At 34.1% G+C, this 18,718-nt stretch overlaps 3 protein-coding genes across 3 annotated transcripts; 1 reads left to right on the top strand and 2 right to left on the bottom strand.

Annotated features, from left to right (window-relative positions):
- Positions 1-1,139: 1,139 nt before the first annotated feature.
- LOC134248750 (ribonuclease H2 subunit C-like) lies at positions 1,140-4,642 on the bottom strand. Its single transcript, XM_062731146.1, has 4 exons — positions 4,451-4,642; positions 4,009-4,080; positions 1,578-1,741; positions 1,140-1,221 (listed from the first exon to the last, which is right to left on the bottom strand). Exons 1-4 carry the CDS (start codon positions 4,596-4,598, stop codon positions 1,168-1,170), a joined length of 438 nt encoding a protein of 145 aa, XP_062587130.1. The 5' UTR covers positions 4,599-4,642; the 3' UTR covers positions 1,140-1,167.
- Positions 4,643-4,815: 173 nt separating this feature from the next.
- On the top strand, positions 4,816-7,349 carry LOC134248751 (uncharacterized). Its single transcript, XM_062731147.1, has 3 exons — positions 4,816-5,075; positions 6,737-6,846; positions 7,134-7,349. Exons 1-3 carry the CDS (start codon positions 4,895-4,897, stop codon positions 7,137-7,139), a joined length of 297 nt encoding a protein of 98 aa, XP_062587131.1. The 5' UTR covers positions 4,816-4,894; the 3' UTR covers positions 7,140-7,349.
- A 3,579-nt stretch (positions 7,350-10,928) lies between these two features.
- On the bottom strand, positions 10,929-18,715 carry LOC134248753 (tectonin beta-propeller repeat-containing protein 2-like; the record flags this gene model as incomplete). The annotated part of the gene is made up of 12 exons (XM_062731149.1): positions 10,929-11,464; positions 11,603-11,752; positions 11,912-12,002; positions 12,207-12,403; positions 12,695-12,925; positions 13,225-13,308; positions 13,516-13,714; positions 14,184-14,325; positions 14,420-14,635; positions 15,332-16,541; positions 16,766-17,515; positions 18,343-18,715. Coding segments are annotated over 12 exons (3,804 nt in total), but the record flags the coding sequence as incomplete, so codon positions are not given.
- Between the last annotated feature and the right edge of the window lie 3 nt (positions 18,716-18,718).

Genomic DNA, 18,718 nt, shown 5'->3' on the forward strand with positions numbered 1-18,718 from the left:
CTTTGCCTTGAGAAGCAGTTTATAAGATAATCCAACTCAAAGATGTAAAAGGTGAAGATAATGAACAGTGATCAAACAAAAATTCTATAAACAACACAAGTCTGTGAAGAGGGCATAAAATATGGACCCCTGGAAATTCTAGAGGTGAAATCAGGTGCCTAGAGGGAGTAAGCATCCCTGGTTGACCAGTTAAACCCGCCTTGATCTGTATTGATCCTTTTAGATGAAACATTTGATTGTCAAATCCAGTAAGCAACAGAAATGTTTTCATTAAATTCTGTGTTGGAAATTCCACTAATGTAATCAATAACAGATCATATGTATCGTTAAGAACATTTTCCCTTCAGTTGTGTAGATTATCTCTACCTGATTGTCAAAAATCATTATAAATATACTGCAAAAGCAAATATTCATGGGGGATTAAATTTCATTTATTTCGTTGTTTACAATTATCAACGAAATTAAATCCCACTTAAAATTTTATATGACTATATATTGAATAGGCTTACTTTCAAAACAATGAACTTAAATGCCCACAAAACAATTTTTTATGACAAATCAATGAAATTTTATCCCCATGAAAATTTGTGCTTCTAGAGTTGATGGATCTTTCATGCAAGTTATTTCAAGTTTTATAACTCAGAACTGTCGTGTAATGGATTTATATAGTTTTCTTGGACCATATATAACGCTACAGATCCTATTATGCATATAAAAAGCAATTTATGGCACAAGAATTCATGCAGTTTGGGAGAATTTCTCCATTTTACAGAATTGATCAATCAAGTACCTTACACTCCATAATTGTAGACACATTTTTCATCAACTTTTATATTTTATTCACCTCCTAACCCTTTACAGTCATCTCTACAGACCAAATAAACTTGCTGCTTTGAATTTTTTGTCTTCCAGCAACATTCAATCTAGGAAGAATCAAACTCATTGGAATTACTATTTAAATCTAATCACTCATTCACAAAATGTATAGGTCATGTGCAGCATCCGAAACCTTAAATATTGCACACTGCCAACCTAACAATTTCATAGAATCAATTGTGATCATGAATGAAATCTTTTTGCAAGGGAATGCTCAGTTTTATCTATGAATATATATATCATTCAAAATAACAAAACTAATCTTTTATAAGAGAAAACTTTAATTTCCAATTAAATACTGACATTGCTTGTTTGACTGTCTGTGCTTTCAACAGGACTGTGTAACTGAAAAAAAATAAAAGGAAGCTAGGTAATCAATCGAAAAAGCTTAATCTGAAAAGCAATACATGAAAGCAACTCTAAATCATGGAAATGAAATAACAAAGGAATAATCATCATTAATTAATAGCAATAAATGACCATTTATTTTCTTTCTTCTACAGATAAATGATAAAATCTGTTACATCATTCCATAAACCATTAGAAGCACAAGATATTTGGAATTCCTGAACTAATCCCCTGTACTTTAATTAGAAACTTCAAACACTATGCATAAATTATTATTCTATCAAGTTAAGTGAACTGGTTCTTGGGGCTAAATCAATATGTTATAAGCTGTCATTCTTTATTCATAAACTTACAGTTTTTGACAGATGAATCCAGTCCAACATCTGAGCGTATCTATCATCAGCTGATGGCTTTTTGTCGAGATTCCAGTAATAGAATTTATCAAATGTGTGAGTAACTATGGCATTTCTCTCCTCCTCTTCAGAAAATGGACGCCTTGGTTCTTTCATTATGATACCTATAAAAAGAAGTCAAAATATGGATAATTGGGGATATATTTTACCTTTCCAGTGATATACAGCCTACTCCGGATATATTGAAATTCAAGGGACCATGCAAATTATTTCAATATATCCGTAATTCAATATAAGCGAAATCGTTAAGCCGCCATTTTTACAAGTTCAATCCCGATCTAAAATAAAGGAGAACAAAACCGAACAAATTATTTTTGTTATCGTTTAACTATAACAGTAAACAGATTACATAGAATATGAGTCCTTGAAAGTTCAATTTTTTTTTTTTTTTAATTTCCGTTTCATTGAAAAGACAATCTTCAACCTCATTATTATTCCCCGATCGCATTTATTTACACTTTGGAGAAAATTCACTGGACTTAAAATGGTTATATTTGCATATTCACTGCTCTCGCCCACTATGAACATGTAGTCATCTGCTGCGTTCATAGGACTATAGACGCAACTGCTTCTACTATGAATGCAACTGCTCTATCATAATCGTGTAGAACAATCTCTTCTACATATATGTTACGTGTTGAGAAGTATATATATGAAATGTTTCACAAGAGGAATAAAAATAAGTTTTTAATAATATTCTTTGAAGAAAAATGAAATTCAGAATATTTAAAATTGCTAATTTATATCTTTAAAAATTCAATTTTGGTCAATGTATTTAATTGCATAATAAAACTTTTTAAAAATTATAGAGAACTGCCATATTTTTATTTTTTGTATCATGCATATTTGAACAAAGAACGATAACTCTTCACACTTGGGTAATAACGTTCAGAAAGAGAAAATTTCTTTAACTAGTATATATCTATTTCAAGAATGATTTTAGCTATTAAAAATAAATAGAAAAACTAAGAAAAAAATTATAGAAAAGCATTGTGGAGTAATAATCATTATAAAAGCATTCTCATTTTTCATCATAGTGTTAAATTATTGATTTTCGTCAGGTCTTAATAACGTTGATCGATGACGTCACAACTGCATCAAAACAAAAATGTGATGACGGCGCTGCTTCTATCCAGCTAGATAACTGTGTTTGAGAGGGAAATACTTTATAAACATGTTTGTGATTTATTAGAGAAAAGGAGCATTAATCAGGTTTACTGATTTTAAAGCCATATGTTTTTCTTTACTGAAGACAAGAAGCTGCGTCCTTATGTAAGTCAGGATTTCCTCTGATATTCTTGAAAAAAAAAATCAAAGAATGCAAATATAAGTACCGGTAATAAACAACGATTATTCACTATTCAGTGAACATGGCATTATGAATAGCAATAGCTCTGCTGGCATATTTTCCATGATGCGCTAGCGCGCATCATGGAATATGCCAGCAGCGCAATTGCTATTCATAACGCCATGTTCACTGAATAACGTTGTTTATTTCTTAAGTAGTACTGCTGATTGCTGCTTGTATTTCGTCGTAAGTGTACTCGGGTTAATCCCTTAGTTATTTCTAATTTAGGCATATCAATAGCCATTGACAGTACTATTTCATTTCAAAGTTATGTGTTTTTCCTAGATCTGTGAGGGTTACTATATCATGTTTAGCTATATAGTCTGACTCTCGATATGTCCGTATTATATAATGAACTACGTGGACGCAAAGAATTTGATAGTAAAGAATTTTATTTCGTAAGAGCATGCAGTATAAAAACACATAAGGTAAAAACTTTATTAATCACAACTGTGTATAACATATCAACTGGTCAATCAAGCATAATTACTGTCGCCAACCGTAACGACAGCCGCCAGGAAGTACTTCAATATAACCGTTATGAAAACAACTCATTATCACCTGTGGGGACCGATCAGTGGCTTTAATATAAGCGAAATTTCAATAGAATTTCAATATAACCGTTATTTTAATGCAAAGAATATGAGAGGCAAAAACTGCATGGGGATTTATTTCTATTTCAAAGTAAGCGGAATTTCAAAATAAGCGAGTTCAATATAAGTGGAGTAAGCTGTACCTGTATAAAAGACAGTTAAATCACTGTGTAACTGTTTACCATTTCAAACAGAGGTGCAAAGTACTTTACAACTTAGGTAACATCTGTACTTTACCTATGGTATAGATGGTATTTCCATAAAAGGATGCTCTTCTGTATGACATTATCATATACAAGAATCATCTTTTTTGCAGACATTAACGGGATTCAAGAGAATATTTTGGGGATGAAGAAATGTATGATAAATAACTTATTATAATGCATTGCAATTTTAGTAGAAGTCAAATATACTGCACAAATAAACTCACCTGAATAGCCACTTGGAACATTTTCTACCTTTCCATTTAATGTACGACCCCGAAAGCAAGCTGTGTATGTGTCTACAAAACAAAATTTAACAGTTAAGTATCTTATAACTGAGGTGTAAAAGATGAATATAATGAACACTGATCAATCTTTAAAAAAATCCATAAACAATACACATGTATGAAAAGGGTATAAAACAAGGGCCACTGTCCTACAAATATTCCTGAAGAGGGATCAGGTGCCTCAGTGGATTAAGCATCCCTTGTTGACCAGTCACACAACCTGAGAGCTGCATGTATTGTTCAGGTATTACCGTGTATGGAACTTTCCATAGTCGAATTCAGTCTAATCATGGTTAGGACCTTTATTTACTTTCTACAGAGGATAGAGCATAGCTCTGTGTATTTCTTGAACAATTTTATTAAGATAGTATATTTTTAATACCTGGCTTATCCTCTTCTTTGCACGTTTTTATGGAGGTGTTGAAATAGCGTCTTACTTCAGCATCACCATCGTACTTTATCTGGCACGGAAAGAAGTGCACTGATGAGTCTTTCTTTGCAGATTCCACAGTTACTTTATCCAGGTTCATCTTTCCGCGGGATAGATTATGGCCCGTTCAGTGCCAAGTGTATCAATCTCATCAGCAATAAAAATTCGTTTATCATGCACTCACCTCTTCATGACTTTTAAGTTTGAAATTGTAAATTATTCTTCATTATTTTACTGATTATTTGTAATATTTCCCTGCATGTATAACCTTTATAACAAACTTCTTGGGTTACAATTTGCAGACTAAACTGTGCATGCTAAACGCACCGTAATATACATCCGGTTGTCAACATGTGAGAGAATACCATCTAAAATACTATTAATTTTCAATTTAGCATGAAAAAACGATTTGATGGGAATAAATTTGGACTCCCACGAATAGTTAAAGCTGGAGCACTCTTATTTACAGGATTCCTCGCGTGGCATTACGCTGGGCTCACGGTTTACAACATTGCAAGTACCAAGGGTCAAGAGAAGTTGAGGAAGGAAGGTGTCCCTGAAGATGAAATAAGCAGAAGTAAGCAAGAGTCGTTGTGCTTCAGTTTTAAATCTTCATTTTCCACGTAGCAACTTCATGATATACATTTTAAATTCTTTGCTCTACATTGGTAAAAGCCTAGTCGATGTATTCGCTGCTATTCTATTTAGAGTAAATTCGGAATAAGTCTATGTAATGGTTTGGGCCGTGGATATCGGCCTGGATAGAGCTCACCACAGTTAGAATACGTCCCATATACTTGCAATGTAGCCAATCGGAGCGGATCCGCTCTGAAACGATTTTGAAGAATATAAAAGGACTTGCACTGGAAATAACTACCAAATTAATAAAAACAAACCTTTTTGAGATTGCTTATGCCTTTATCCCAGAAAATAATCCATCTAAAGACGAAAATCCAATTAATTTTCTCAACGTTTTTCTCTCGCTTCAAATTTACCTGCCATGTTTACATTCAGAACTCTCTAGATTGTTCGTAGTAAATGCACTGAGTTATAGTGAGTACGAGTTATTGCCCATGTTTCTTTTGCTACATTACGAATAAATTTGTAGCTCTCTATCGGCAAGTGGTGGTCCGTAGGACAAAATCATTTTAACAATAGAACATTCTATCTATGTCTTCTGATAAAAGCTCATCACTGTAAGCTGCGTCAATCGTTTGGGGCAGTGATTAAAGCGTCTGCTCTAGAGTCGCAAAGTTAGGAGTTGATCTTTATGTTGTGAGCTCGACTCCCACTGTGGGACGTGGAGACCGGTCCTTCAGATGAGACCGTATGAACAGAGGTCGTGTGTCGCAGTAGGTGCTGGCAAGAAAAAGATTCCTCACTGCTCAATGGTCCTGAGTGCCTAGCATAGGACAAAATTTGTAGCTCTCTACCGGCAAGTGGTGGCATCACCATATGAGTGAAAAAGTTCTCGAGAGGGAGTTAAACAACATACAATCAATCAATCACTATAAGCTGCAATTAACAAGACTAATACTAGTTTGGCGGTCAGCCGGGTTCGATCGCCGGTGGCCAGATAACTCAGTCGGTAGAGCACCTGAGTGGAATTTCAGGGGGCCCGGGTTCGAATCCTGGTCTGGTCCGCTGCATTTTCTCTTCTCCCGTTACACTAGTATATTTCAAATTTTAATTCATGTTAACATATGGTCATCCAATATTCCTCCACTTCTTAATTCCACTTTTATATTGCAATGAGCAAGGGAGAGTAAAAGGGGGCAGGTTTTGTTGTTTTGTTGGGCCCACTTTCACCTTTGTATTCTCCCCTTTAGGCCAAAGGTATGAGAATGCAAAGTTGTTGAGGTGAAAGTGCAAAGTTTGTTGGGCCCAATTGCACCTTTGTATTCCCTTTAGGCCAAAGTGCTATAAAGATGCGACATTAAAGCACAAGGAGAGAGTGTATAATACATGAAGGTGAAGAAGCAATACTAATATCCCACTTTCGCCTTTGCAACAGTTCTTTTTTGTCTTCACATTTTACTTCTGTGGAGCCCTTTATCGTTCTATTAAAGTTAATTTTAGGCCTTCACACCAAATGCTTATTAATGTATAGATGAACATGATGAAAAAAGGAGTGGAGCTTAGCCTCTCAGTATTTTTACTGTTAAATGTGAGTTTGATTTTTAATTCACCTTTTCCTAGAGATTTTTTTTGTACATGTATAATTATTTATACTTTCAGAGAGTGGATACCAAAGAGTAATGCACAAGGAAGGTGGAAGGGTTATAAAGTTACACTACAGAACTGTATTAGGTGAAAAGAAAGTCAAAAGTGAAAATCCAGAACTCCAGGTTGGTTCAAGATATTATAAACTGGAGTCAAAGAAATGTAAATTGATGCTTTTTATAAAGCTAGATTTCTACAACCCAGTACACACTACACCAAGTAAATCTATTGCAACTTAATGCTAAATGTAAAAGAAAATAAATAAAATGAAACATTTAAATACTTACAAAATGTTCAGATTTTTTAAAGTCAATTTACATTTATTTCAAATGTATATTGAAAACAGCTGGAAAAAAAAAGATAATTCAAAGGAGGTCATTCTAATAAATCATTGGACTTTTTTCTCTTGCAGGAGTGAAAATTCATACTTTGAACAACCAAGGAAAATGGATGTGTTTCTTCATAATACAGAATCACTCACTATATTGTTTTTTCCCGAAATCTGAAATGTACATACATGATCATTTTGGGACATATTGCTGCATAAAAAGGACACACTTGATGCATATTTTTAGCAAGATGGTGTTTTTATCTCAGGATGCCACAATAAATTTATATCTTTAAAATATTTTGAGTTCATGACTCATGAATATGATATTTGCTCAATAGTGCTCATTTATTGAATAATTAAATTTTTATGGCCCCCCCCCCCCCTTTCAAAGAAGGGAGGGCATATTGCTTTGCTGCTGTCAGTCGTTCTGTTGGTCCACCATCAGTTTCCATTTATTTTCTTCAGAGGTTGCACATATTGAAATGAAATTTGGTATACAGATTTATCATAAGAATATCTAGGTCAAGTTCTATATTGGGTACGATTGGGCCATTTTGGATAGAGTTGTGCCCCTTGGACTTACAAAAATTCCAAGAATTTGCAGTTTCTGTTCATTTTTTTTGCAGAGGTAGCACATATTGAAATGAAATTTATTATACAGATTTATCATGAGAATACCTAGATCAAGTTCTGTATACAGATTTATCATGAGAATACCTAGATCAAGTTCTGTTTTGGGTACAATCGGGCCATTTTGGGCAGAGTTATGCCCCTTGGATTTGGAAAAATTCAAATCATTTGGGAGAGGAGGGCATGTCTTTTAAAAACATCTCTCATCCACTGCATGCTATACTTCTAGTATGTCTTGGAGGAGAGAGCCCCGTACAAGTTTTAGCATCTAGTTTTTTCCTTTCTTGTAATTTTTTTAATGACTGCCTCTGCCCCATCCCCATCTTTTGTCTAAGGCCTGTCTCCAGTTATATCTCGCATATATGTTCCTCAAGGAAATTACTTAATTATTAGGCTTGTAACAGAGTGACTGTTAACAGTTTCATCATTTACAAGCTTGAGAAATCTGATTTCTTATGGTAATTTAATTTTATAACAGTCAAATATTAGATACATGCATACATTTATATTTTTTACAGCTGCAATACATACTGTATAAAATATGGCTGTATAGGCATTAACAAAATGAAAGATTAAGGGTCTCAATAATAAACATATGGGGAATCCAGACCAGAAGTAGAGTACATGTATAAATAAAATGTAGAAATTGGAATGAAAAGAAATTAAAGAAAAATAAAAGTATTATGAAAAATATACTGCTAATATAATGGTTGATGTTCAAAAATATATACATATTTTTTATTGAAAATTGTACTATTTCATCAAGTTCTCTAGATTTATTAACACTGCACTCAAATAACTTGATACAATGATTCACTATATGGAATGGTGGTGCAATTTTAATTTTTTTGCTTTTTGGTTCACTTGGACGTTTAAAAACAAATCAAACTAACCTAGGTATTTGTTTTAAAAATATTAAAACCCTGTATTGGTAAAGTAGAAAAATGTATTTGATTTGATACAGATAATGCATGCAGAGAATAATGCCAAAAAGTCGGTAATAAAAAAATATTTTTTTCTTTTTAGCTTTAATTATGAAAGCATTGTAATCATTATCTTTATGAACATTATATATTTTTATTTGCATATATGTTAATGACCAAAAAAAAAAAAAAAAGAAGAAAGAAAGTAAAACAAATAAATCTGTTCATACACCTGGAATGCTTGACTGAGATAATAAATATATATTTTTTCAAATGAATTATGATAGCAACAGAAAATTTACCAAGCATTACAATGAAAATCGCGGTAATTTGCGAAAATCGGCGCAGGATTAAGTGCAAAAATTTACTGAACACACTTTTTTTTAAATACACACTTTATAACTTCTCTTAATCCTGACATCCATATCGCAGCAATATGGAGAAAATTATTTATTCATTTATTTCAACAAAGTACAAGATAATATTTAAAAGTATTAACAGATTTTTTAAAAGAATAGTTACGGTGATTTTGAAATAATGTGACTTAGATGAAATAATTTTATTTCAACAAAGCAAGAGATATTGTCGAAAGTTTTATCAGTTCTCATATTTAATTTTGGTTCAAGATAATCATGCTGAAAATTTTCTTACAATATTTTAACAGGAAACGAAATTGAAACATCAAAGTATTTATTTCTTTAAGTAGACAAACAAATGATAATTTTCAATGATACCACTTTTATTAAAAGTTTTAGCATAATTTATATTTCATTTGTCAACTCTCAATTATTTAAACAAGAGGCCGGTAAGTATAAGATAAGGTAAAGTGTTTAATTGTTTAAAGTGCCGTATAATCAACACACAATCACACATAAAGGTATAAACCGACCCCCTTTTTAACAAAGAAAATAATCAAAGCAATTAACATGGCAGTAAATAATCAGTGCTGTAACTGTAAAAACATTGCTTAATATAAAGGGTTTTGTAGGTAATTATCATTTGACAAGCGCACGTGTGTCACAACATTGGCTTCCTTTCATTCAATTAAATAATGCAGATTATCAATGAGTTATTTTAAACCTAAAATTAATATTTATTTTATTGTATTTCATTAAAAAATGATTTATTACTTTGTCTGGCAGATAAGGTTCATGTGCACTATCATTACGGAAACATGACATAACATGAGTTAACGTCTAAAATAACATTTGTTTTCCTTGGAGACGATCAACATGAGCTCAAATTATGGATTACTTTTTCATGTTATTTTGGAAAGATGTGAAAGTGACATTTTTAAGAACATAGTGAATATACGAAGTTTAAAATATGGCAATAAACAAAAGAAAAATGTCTCTAGGTAATACTACGGTATGTAATGATAGCCGTGTTTCACCTGAAAGAAAAACTTGTCAAAATCCCATTGTGATGATGTACAGCAATTTATTTTAGAAAAAAGTGCGTAATTTTTCGAAATACGGTATATATTTTTTTAAATGTTGATAAATTTTTACATGGTGCACAGCATTGTGCACTTTTCTTGTGTATATTAAAATAACTATTAACATGTATTGATTAAAGCTCTACTTCCTCTGGGTAATGACTAGAAATGGCAGAAATCCCTAAAATATGCTTACTCATAAAATGCCTCCATTAAAAAAGTATAATAACAAACAAATGAAAAGGATAACAAAACCATAGATATTTACAGGCAAGCACTCAAAAGATGCACAACTTTGTTGCTACCAAACAATTACAAATATGAGATAAAAATTCCTTCAGGTATTGAGTTTGCTTAATATAAATTGTGTTTATCTGTCAACACCAATCAATTAAACAATGAGTGCAAGACGCAACAAAAAAAGAGATAGAATTGACATGATCAGACTATTGACACATACACATTTCCTCAAAATTGTTTTCCCTAAACATGATCAAAATGGATTTTACTCAGTTGAAAATTGCCTAAAAGTGAATATACATGTTATAAAAAAAATGCTCAATCTAAAATTCTCATCTGGTAAAATTGTCTGATGTACAGGGAATAAAGGTAATTTTTCAGATACTGTAAATCACTTTTTATTTGCGAGAACTTTATTTTCGCATAATTACGCGAGACAGCTAGCTCGCGAAAATTTAATTGTCACGAATAGTAGTATTCCTTAGGATAATATATAGCAAGAACCACAATTCGTGAAAATTTTGTCTCGCTTATCAAGAGTCAAAGACTATGTTGCGAAAATAAGGTGTCGCTAAAATTTAGTGATCTACAGTATTTTAAATGTTGAAATTTTCAGTGTTGATTTCTACACTGCTGACTACAAAAAATATATCCTTTGTGCATTAATTTCTGTCTTCTAAATACCATTTGGGCAGGAAAAATAATCAATCAAAGGTCAAAGGGTTTAGTTTATGGATTTGCATTAATAATACCGTATGGAAATGTCAATATTATCAGTTTAGAAATGATTCCTACAATGCTGTCAACATAGTGATTCAAATAATGCTGCCAGGTTAGTGCTGACTTCTACAAATTTTTCTGCATAATCTTGATTTCTACACTGCTGACAGCATAGTGCTGACTCCTACAATGTTTACAGCATAATCTTGATTTCTACACTGCTGACAGTATAATGTTGATTTCAATACTGCTGACAGTATGATGTTAATTTCTATAGTGTTGACAGCATGGTGTTGATTTCTACAATAACTCCCACCCATCGTCGCTGGAGATACTGGTAGAGCTTCTCTTTGGTAGCAGTTTATCCTGATCAGATGCACTGTTCTTATTTAAATACTTGGTGAATCTTCTGTGTAGCTGTCCTTCCTGACTCACTGCCCACATCTGATCAGAATGGCTAACTAAAATACATACATAAATAAAGATTATTATTTTTAATAAGTTCTTGCTTGAATAATGCTTTATGCTTCTAGAAAGCACACAAACACAAGCCCTGAATATCATAAAGTCCACATCTATACTACTGAATGCTATTATACCTGATATCTGATCAAACACTCCTGGGACTTTTCTCCAGTAATCCCCTGTGGGATTTTTCATAGAAATGCCAAAGCGACACAGGATTTCTCCATTGGGATTTAATGCCCACACACACTTTTTTGAAACTGTCAACTGTGTGGCTAAAGTACCTGTGTAAAACACAATAGTTTGTTGATTTTCTTTGTGAAGAAATAAAATAATCAATGACTAAGTTTAAAATACAATAAATTGATTGCTGCTTTATACATTAATTATAGTGTTTTATTATTGACTGAATTAAAGCTTGCAGAAAAAAAAATTCTCTATACCTGGGACATGGATCCAGTCCTCTCCTATTGGCATGTCTTCTGTAACACCCTTCCTAGCGTAAACTTGACGGCGGTTATCAATGGCCCACACCTGTAAATTGTTACAAAATTTTTTTTACCAGGGGTAATTGGGATTTACCAGTTTATAAAAGTACAGCTGTATACATTTACTAAACTTTGAGCTACCATCATTGTAGTAAAATTATAAAACTTTATTTATTAAAATTACAGGTAGATTCTAATAAATGTCAGGATTGTTTTTGTGATCTCTGCATAATCATATGACTATACTAACCATAAAATCTTTGGGTCCTGTTGCAATGTTTGTAAATACTGTAGATGTCTGTCTGCCCATATCTACTGGAAGCCAGGCAGCATTGAGGGAGTGGGAGGTCGGGGCTTTGACCCCAATCCTCTGGTACACGACCCCCTGGGTATCCACTGCCCATACATGAACCGTTCCACAGCTAATTGACGTCAATACGGTGTCACCTAGGAATGAAAGCAGTAAAGTTATTGCAAACTCTGCATCTAAAATCTAACAAGAAATTGTTATTTCTACTTTAATATTTAATTCTCTCTCTCAAAGTGTATAATTAGAAATGTCCCATTAAAATATGCTTTTATCTGACATCCAGTGTTTTTCTCACAAATAAGTTTTTAAAACTTTCACTTTACTTTGTACTAATTTATTCATGCATTCATGGACTGTATGAGTTTCCAACATGTATGGCATCTCTCATCTATCTCGAAACATGACAATTTCTAGTCAACTTCACATACCCAGTTGAGTAAGGTCCAGTTTGCACCATCCAGATCCCTGTGGATTACTGGATCTAATCCCATTCCGTATAAAGATCTGATTGTCCTCAGTAAGCACCCACACAGCATCCCGACAGACACACAGACAAAGTACTCCTTTCCTGTAGGAAGGGGACTCCACCATGCTACATTTCTCCAGGTTTGATGAAAAAGTGTAGATGTCTCCATTAGGTTGACTAGCCCAAATAAGTCCTGTGCAATTTATGCAAAAAGCAATGTACCTATATGCACTACAGATTTTTATACCGATAGCAGCTGTATTTGTTTTCTCTTCAGTATAATAAAAGGTACAAAAATTTACATTTGTTTTAAACTTTTCACAATTTTTTTCACTCAATATTGGTTTACCAAACAATAAAAATGTGTATAATGTACAATCACTAAAGGATCATGTGGAATAATGACCAAAACAAGAAATCTCTGGCAAGACTGTAGCTCCTAAGGCTTTCTGGTCAACCTGTAACTGGACTGTCTTGTTACTAAGTCATTACCTTCATCGCTAGCCTGAGCAGTGACTGTTTTCCAAATGACAGAGCTTACAATCCCAGGGATCTCTGCCACTTCCCATGCATGTCCTAAATGATAAAGAAAGCCAAGATCTTGACATTTTATGAATCTTGTGTACATCTTGAATTAAGATGATAATCAACCAGTAACTTTTATCTATATGTGAACATTGAAAATATTTTAAAATTCTTTTTAAAATTCAACTTCCTTAACAACTACGCAGTGCACATTATAAATTTTTTGTTTGGGAGGGGGGGGGAGAGTGGAAACATTACCTTGGATAACTCCTCTACAGATTTGTATCAGGTTTTTGAACTCTGGACACACCCACACCCCAGCTTTACCGGCTGTGATTAGTCCACCTGTCTGGGAGCTGATCAGGGAAGCCAGCTTCTGAGGATCAAACTTCTCCGCCAGGGACCGTAGAGCATCTATTCCAGACACGTCCTTTACTACAATTTCACTGACTGGAACCTGGATTATGAGAAAATGTAGTTAAAGGAGTTAAGCTGGATCTGAACATCGTCTTATTGCATGCATGAAGTAAAATACCGTAAATCTGGAAATTTTTGCTGTAGATAAATTTTTAGCAAATTTGCGAGTTCATTGCATTCGCAAAAATATTTTTCTTAAAAATAAAATACCAATAAGAAAATGTAAACAAAGCAGTGATCATTCGCAAAATTTTGAAATGTAAAAATTAATCAACAGCATTTTGACCCGAATTCGCAAAATAAAATCGACGTAAAAATTTCCAGATTTACGGTAGCTATTCCATATAAAATAAACAGGACTGAAATTTACAATACAATGTATTTTTACAATGCATTATTCATAGAATTCCTTTTAGGAAATGACGAAATTGCAGAATCAAAACTGGATGGACAAGCAAACCTAACCTAATTTCTTAGTTTTACTTGATAAGCCATTTGATCTTAGTTACCTCCCACCAGTTTCCATCACCAGTTGGAGTTTCCATGGTAACACCAGTGGTAAACCATATCCTATTAAGAACATCTAATGCCCACAAAATCCTATCCACTCCAAAAGCAATGGCACTGAACAACATTTCCTGACTACACTTGCTGTTAAAGAAAAAAAAAACAATGCAGTGAATGTTTGTGATGAATGCATGGAAAAAAAAAACTACACTGCTAAAACACAGCCTTTAATTTGTACCATTTAATAATCTTCCACTCTTTTCCTTCCACACACTCCTTGGTTATTCCAACCCTATACACCAGTTGGCACTGGTCAGTCAACCCCAAGACCACTCCCTTGTAGCAGGCAATCTGGGTCAGTTTGAAGTCACAGGTGATCTTCACTGCTTTAAAACATGGCCTGTCCCTGGACAAGCCCTTCTGCATCACAACATCACCATTTGTTTTCAGGTACCTGAGAAAAAAAATTAATGAAAATGAAACAAATAAGAAGAACAAGACCAAAGAGAATACTTTCCTTATTGAAATTCTACTAAGGTATATGTACTATGTTGTATTATTCAAACTTAACAATTCAACTGTTTTTTTTTTTTAAATAATACAGCCCTATGAAAAAGTCTGATCACCTATTGTGCCCCTTCCATCCCTCCTTTGGGTCCATGATTAAAACATTACAATACATGATTAAAACATTACAATACCTGTGGATGCTTCTATGTAAATATTTTTCTTGAAATGATGCTACAAAATTGTATTCTTTATTCTTAATTTTCTCCCCTTGAAAAAGGTGTGGCTGTTCCTTGAACTTGAATTTGGTATATGGAAGCTTTGTTGTAATTTTGGTTGAAACTGGCCCAGTGGTAAAGACAACTGTTGATCTAAGAAAAGCTCATTTTAGCCTTTGGCTCAGGCGAGCAAAAAATAAAATTTGTACTTAAGGGACTGGGGTGATACCCCGTACCCTCAACCCCCTCCCTCTCAATATTGCAGTTTGGAAATACAATCATATGTAAGTAGAAATGATTGATCTGTTCTTAGTTGCATCTACATGCATGACGGCCATGACACAGATGCTACATGTATGGCACATCATCTCCCTTACTACAATGAGGTGATTTAAATAATGATACACAATTTACAAGATTCTTACCAAGCTACACTTTCATCCACTGATATATATTGCACCTCCCTAACTGCCTCTATCCACTTCAGACCTTCTGGATGTTTGGCTGTTAACTTGGTCCCAGCATATACAGTGTCTTTATACAGTCTCCATACAATACTCCCAGATCTAGACACTGCTATCATCTTGGCATAGCCATTTGCCTTCTGCCACTTCAGCCCTGGATTAGTCAGACTGCAGTGCCACAAGTTGGAACTTCTATCCACATGCCAGATGTGTGTGTCAGTCAAACACAGACAGGACAAATTGCCAGGAGTGAATATTTCTGACCAGTTGTTGATCACTTTGTATGAAGGCTCCTCCATGTCATCTTTTCCTGAACTGACAATCTCATTTTCTTCATGATCTTCTGTGGTTGAAGGCATGAGTGGATGCTCTGTGACATCCTTCTGTGAAGTCACATTGCTATTGGATGTGAACATTTTGTAGAAATCATCTGGCTCTGGAGATGAAAAGAGACTTGGGTCTTTCTGTGCAGGTGATTTTAGAAGAGAATTTTCTGAGGAGCTATTAGAGACAGGTGAAGATTTAGTTAATTTTTCTACACTGGGTTCCTTCTTGTCACTTAATAAAATCTTCTCTGCTTCAGTTACAGAAGTGGTGATTTGAGATAATGCTGTGTTTAACACAATTTCTTTGGGAGTTTTAGATGAATCAGGTATTTGTTCATCCTTTACATCCAAAATTTGTTTTTCCTTTTTCGGAGCTAATGAAGTTTCAGTATCTTTTTGTACATGTATCTCTTTAGACTCAATTAAATGACCTTTTTTTTCTAACTCTACTTCCTGCTTATGAGTGCCTGTTTTGTTGTTATCCAAACTAGTTATTTCCTTTTCAAATTCTTCTAAACTTTTAGACAAGGATTCACAAGATGAATTTCTCATCCCTTGCAAAGGGAGAGCTAGATGGGACTTTTCAGCACTGTGTGATCTTTTTGTACTTGGTGCCGGTGATGACTCCCGGCTTCGCATTTTCTTCACATGACCTTCTGCATCAACTACAGTCATGAATTTAGGTTTCTCCTGTAGCTCCTCTGTGAAGTATGGCCCTTCACTGATGTCACTTTTGATGGAGATTGTATCACTACTTTTGAGAGAAATGCTGTCTTCTGTGTTTTCCTGGTCCAAGACACCACTAAGATAAGGGGAATGTGTAGAGTCTCTGTCACCTTTCAATCCTGCAAATACAAACTTTGTAGATAATGATACACTGCAATACTGTCTAGATTTATTATGATTTAAATCTTTCAAATTACTATATAATATTTACTATTTACTATTACTAACAGCAGTTCTCTACAACATATCTCTTGCTTTTGAAGCAATATAAATACAATCTAACTTTTATAGGTAGCAAAACTCAAGATATTTCTTTAAAATTGAAGTCATAAAAAAATTAAACCTTTTTTCTTTTTCTTGTGCCTTTTGTGTTTAGAATTGAACACTATATCATCATCCCCAACTGCTGATGATAACTTCTCCTCTGTCACTGTCACACTTGAATAAGCACAATTATTTTTAGCACTACCATCTTGAGTGGCTTGAACTTTGACCCCTGATGGTCCTCTAGGTATCAATGTTCCTGTAGATTCAATAGAAGATTTGTCATGAGAATTATCAATCTGCAAATCAGAAGAACTTGGGACTGAATTGGTCTCTAAATCCTCCTTAAGAAAAGGATTAAAACGAGTGGTTGGGGAAACAATTTTCTTTTCATCTGGATTGTCAACTGTGTCCTTTTTACTAGAGGGAATGTTATCAGTGAAAATTTCTACAGTCAGTAAGTCTGGGGTCTCCAGTTTCACGACCGGAGGCAGTTTTTGGTGGAGCTCAGTCTCGCGTTTTATCACTGGAGGAAGATCCTGAGGAGGCTGAGCATGAGGGTGATCTCGATGATCGATCTCGTGCTCAGTTATCTCAACCGAGTCCTCCAAATGATCCATGGAGGACAGGAGATGTTCAACCCCAGATTTAATGGAGCCTCCAGTGGACTCTATGGTTGATTTCAGTTTATTCTGGATGAAGTCTAATGGTGAAGGTTGACTGGGCTGTTGAGAAGTGTTAACATGCAATGTAGATTCTACTGGCGGTGCTGATTGTCGCATTAAAGCATATTTCTCCTTCTCATGCAAAAGTTTATGATATAGAGATTCTGAAATAGAATAGAAAGAAGAATGCTCAAAATCTTGCTTGAAAATAACATACTACATATACCTAGATATTAGTTTGACTTGTGATCCTGATCATCCCTTTTGCATTATACAGGTATGTTTTATCCTTTAAGTAACAAATAAGAATTTGATCATTTCAGTCCTGGATATGTCCCAGTGCCAAAATCAAACCTTTAAAAACATTCTCTACATTTACATATCATGGCTATTGATCATTGCAGTAATTTTTAGCAACTTATAAAAAGTTAAAGAAGTTCCACACAGGATTGCAGTATGAAAGTGGAAGGGATCATTCCATCAATCTCTTTTGATAATTGTATATAAAAACTCACAAATTCTGTGAAAATTTGGTCCAAAATCCCCCCTGCCCTTCTTCCCCAGTTATAGCCTCACTTGACAAACTGCTTTAACAAGTTTGGTACCAGCAAGAACACGTTACATAAAGATAAATGCAATGCATGGCAGACAAGGAAAACAACTACAGTGCTTCAACTTTCTTTAGAAATTCAGATATAATTTAAAGAATTGACAAAAAAGCAGTCTTCAAGCAAATGGAAAATAATAATGGAAAAAATAATGATCATATGAATCTGTCAAAATGTATTTTCAGCAAATGCAGCATATCAAAATTGTTGACAAGCATAATATTAAAATTTTGCTATGCAGCTATCTGATTATGGTAATGAATGATAGAAAAAAAAATCAATACAAGCACATTATCAAGTAGAAAACACATCAAATATTTCTGCACAATTATACTGACAAATCCCCACCCTTTAAAATTACTGACAATAAGGTTTACACCTACCTCCCTTCTTTTCTGGATATACAGCTACCCGGACAAGATTCCTTTCATTATTCTTCCTCAGAATAAAAATCTCATCTTCACTGACCACAACATCCACTACTGCCCCTAGTGCCCGCTGACTGCCCACAACAGAATTGTCCTCTGGACTCAGAACATAAAGAGAGGACTCATTCCATGTCACTAAATACTTCTCCATATATAGTAACAATGGTCCAAACTGATGGTCTGAAACTCTGCTAGCAGGGATTCCATTCTTGTACAACAATTGGATTTCTGAGTGATTAGAATTGAGAAGTTCTTTGAAGAGATAAGTATTGCTGACTGTACCATTCATGTCAGCTTTCCAGATTCTGGCACCTGGTCGACAAGCATACAG

Source organism: Saccostrea cucullata, unplaced genomic scaffold (assembly GCF_032062105.1).
Source record: "Saccostrea cucullata isolate Sc308-1 unplaced genomic scaffold, CSIRO_AGI_Scuc_v1 ctg3977, whole genome shotgun sequence".
NCBI lineage: Eukaryota > Metazoa > Mollusca > Bivalvia > Ostreida > Ostreidae > Saccostrea > Saccostrea cuccullata.